Below are 2,196 nucleotides of genomic sequence, written 5' to 3'. Positions count from 1 at the left end.
ATGATCCGTCTTCCTATATCAGCTCCGCTCTGCATTGTCCTCGTGTTCAATGTGGATTCAGGTAGGAGCCCCAATACTATTTAAAAGCAGCCTGTACCTTATTACAAACAGTTATGTTGATGAAATGATCCAGCAAAACTAGCCAAATATTTGCCCAATTCATGTACTGTACATAAACCTAATCACAGCAGCTTTTGAGAAAATTCCCTCACTTCCCTTGAAATCAGTGGTCTGATCATGAGCTATTCATTTTATTTTATTTTAAAAAAATCTTCAATAGGGCATTAATAACTGGATAAGAGAATGACCTGTCCTAATGAATACATGTCTAATTATGAAAAATACCACAGATACAAAATAACAAAATGTAGTTTTTAAACATTATACATTTTATACATTACAGTATATATACAGTACATTTTTATTAATGTGTGACTGAGTGCTATTAGCTTATTTGTAATACATTTAAAATCTATCATTTGCAACTCCCACAATTAAGCAGTGCCATGAATCCACTTTTTATTTTCTAAATTATACAGCATGTGTTAAAATGACTGCTAAGTTAGTGGTGAAATTTTGTAAACTGTTGCTATGTTTCACAACTTGGTTTGTTAAATTTAAACGTCGTCTTTATATTGTTTACCTCTCCAGTCAGTACAATGAGTGCACATCTCTGAAACAAAATGAATTACGGGAGAACTCCTCAAATTTCATATGCAGTGTGAATAAAACATTACATAACAATGGGAAAAAGTAATTCCAAGGAATATCAAATATTATTTCACGATGATCAGGTTTTATTGGTTCATTACTGAGTCATTATGTCTGCAATCTCTTTGTGTTGAAACAAATTGGTTTGACTACTAATGGGATTGAGTGGGCTTGAGTCAAGAGTTGTTCTGTGCAACAGAGATCTCTGTGGCTTGACAAGTATATTATTAGCTTTCAATATTACTACTGAGAGCTGTCTCCTTCCTTCATACCTTGATAGTGCTACTATGGGCACTGTGGGACTTTCAGTTTTTATAAAGGCAGGTGACTCTGCTTATTGCAGAAAAACGGTTATACATTCCCCATCATTCCCGTGCTGAGGGTTAAAAAATAAATGAAAATTACATAAAAGCAATGGAAAAAAATAGTGGTGAAAATAATACGGCTTTTGGGTGGATGTTGCTTAGAAAATTTGAAGTTAGGCAATACCTAAACCTTTTCAACTAGTTAATATAATTCTGACACCAGCTTGCATACTTTTGTAATAGTTTATAAATGAAAAACAAAAAAAAATAACATTAAGTATTTACCACTGAAGAGGTAATATCCCAAGATAAAAAATAAATATACAAGAGTGATTGATTTTGTCCTAATTGATTTATAAAAGAACATAAATAAAGCTCTTATCCTTGAGTTTTGCTTGAGTCCTTCCAGTTTTCAATAATGTATATACAGTACTGCATTAAAAACTCTTGGTTCGTCACAGAGTAATCAAGTGTCAAAGCTGGGTTGTAGCTTGTAAGTCAGACTTGTCTGCTAATGTTTTCTCATATATTTCAAATATGGAAATCAATCTAATAGTAAATATCAGATAATGACACCAGAATGATTTGGATGCAAATTTTAGAATAATCATATAATCAGAGTAATAAGAAGTGCTGGGCAAACACTCTATTATCTAACAATTATTACAATTTGGAATAATTGTTAATGTTTTAGCATACTTGAGCCTTTTTTGGATATTATGTTATGTTGACATACATTTATCTAATAATTTAAAATAGATTTTCAAAAAGATATACCTTGTTTTGTTCCTCAAACACTAGCAGTGTAATATGCATGAATTAGGTGAGGTGGGGGCGAGTCTTCCTTGATTTTGGTGGAGGGGCTGCAAAATCTAAGAATCTTTGTTTCATGAGAAAAGTTTTTTCTTTCATCTTTTCATCTGAAATTAAAGTAGTTTGTTTTAGCTCTGTGTGATTTTGTTACCATTGCTTGACCCTGATTCTGTTCTTCAGTCTCAGGGAGACGAGGGAGCAGTAGAGTTAGTGGTGAGCTGTGCCTGTGTCCCTGTCCTCCGGGCTGGTTGAGCTTTGGAGACCGCTACTTCAAACACATTGGAACACAGAAGACTTGGGCTGATGTTGAGGTATGTACTGCTGTGACAGTGACTGGGAGGGGTGAAAGCTGGTATAATTGAAACTG

The 2,196-nt window shown here is 33.8% G+C and overlaps 1 protein-coding gene across 1 annotated transcript in view; it reads left to right on the top strand.

The window, feature by feature from the left end:
• Window positions 1–2,196, top strand: part of LOC138239381 (galactose-specific lectin nattectin-like) — a 26,074-nt gene continuing 23,878 nt past the window's right edge. The window contains exons 1-2 of the mRNA XM_069190836.1: window positions 1–61; window positions 2,010–2,140. Coding sequence (XP_069046937.1) covers window positions 1–61; window positions 2,010–2,140 — 192 coding nt within the window. The remainder of the gene's footprint in view (window positions 62–2,009; window positions 2,141–2,196) is intronic.

The sequence above is a fragment of the Lepisosteus oculatus genome, chromosome 6 (assembly GCF_040954835.1).
Source record: "Lepisosteus oculatus isolate fLepOcu1 chromosome 6, fLepOcu1.hap2, whole genome shotgun sequence".
Classification (NCBI taxonomy): Eukaryota; Metazoa; Chordata; class Actinopteri; order Semionotiformes; family Lepisosteidae; genus Lepisosteus; species Lepisosteus oculatus.
Note: the sequence above shows the minus strand (reverse complement) of the source record. Positions and strands in the feature narration are given on the sequence as shown.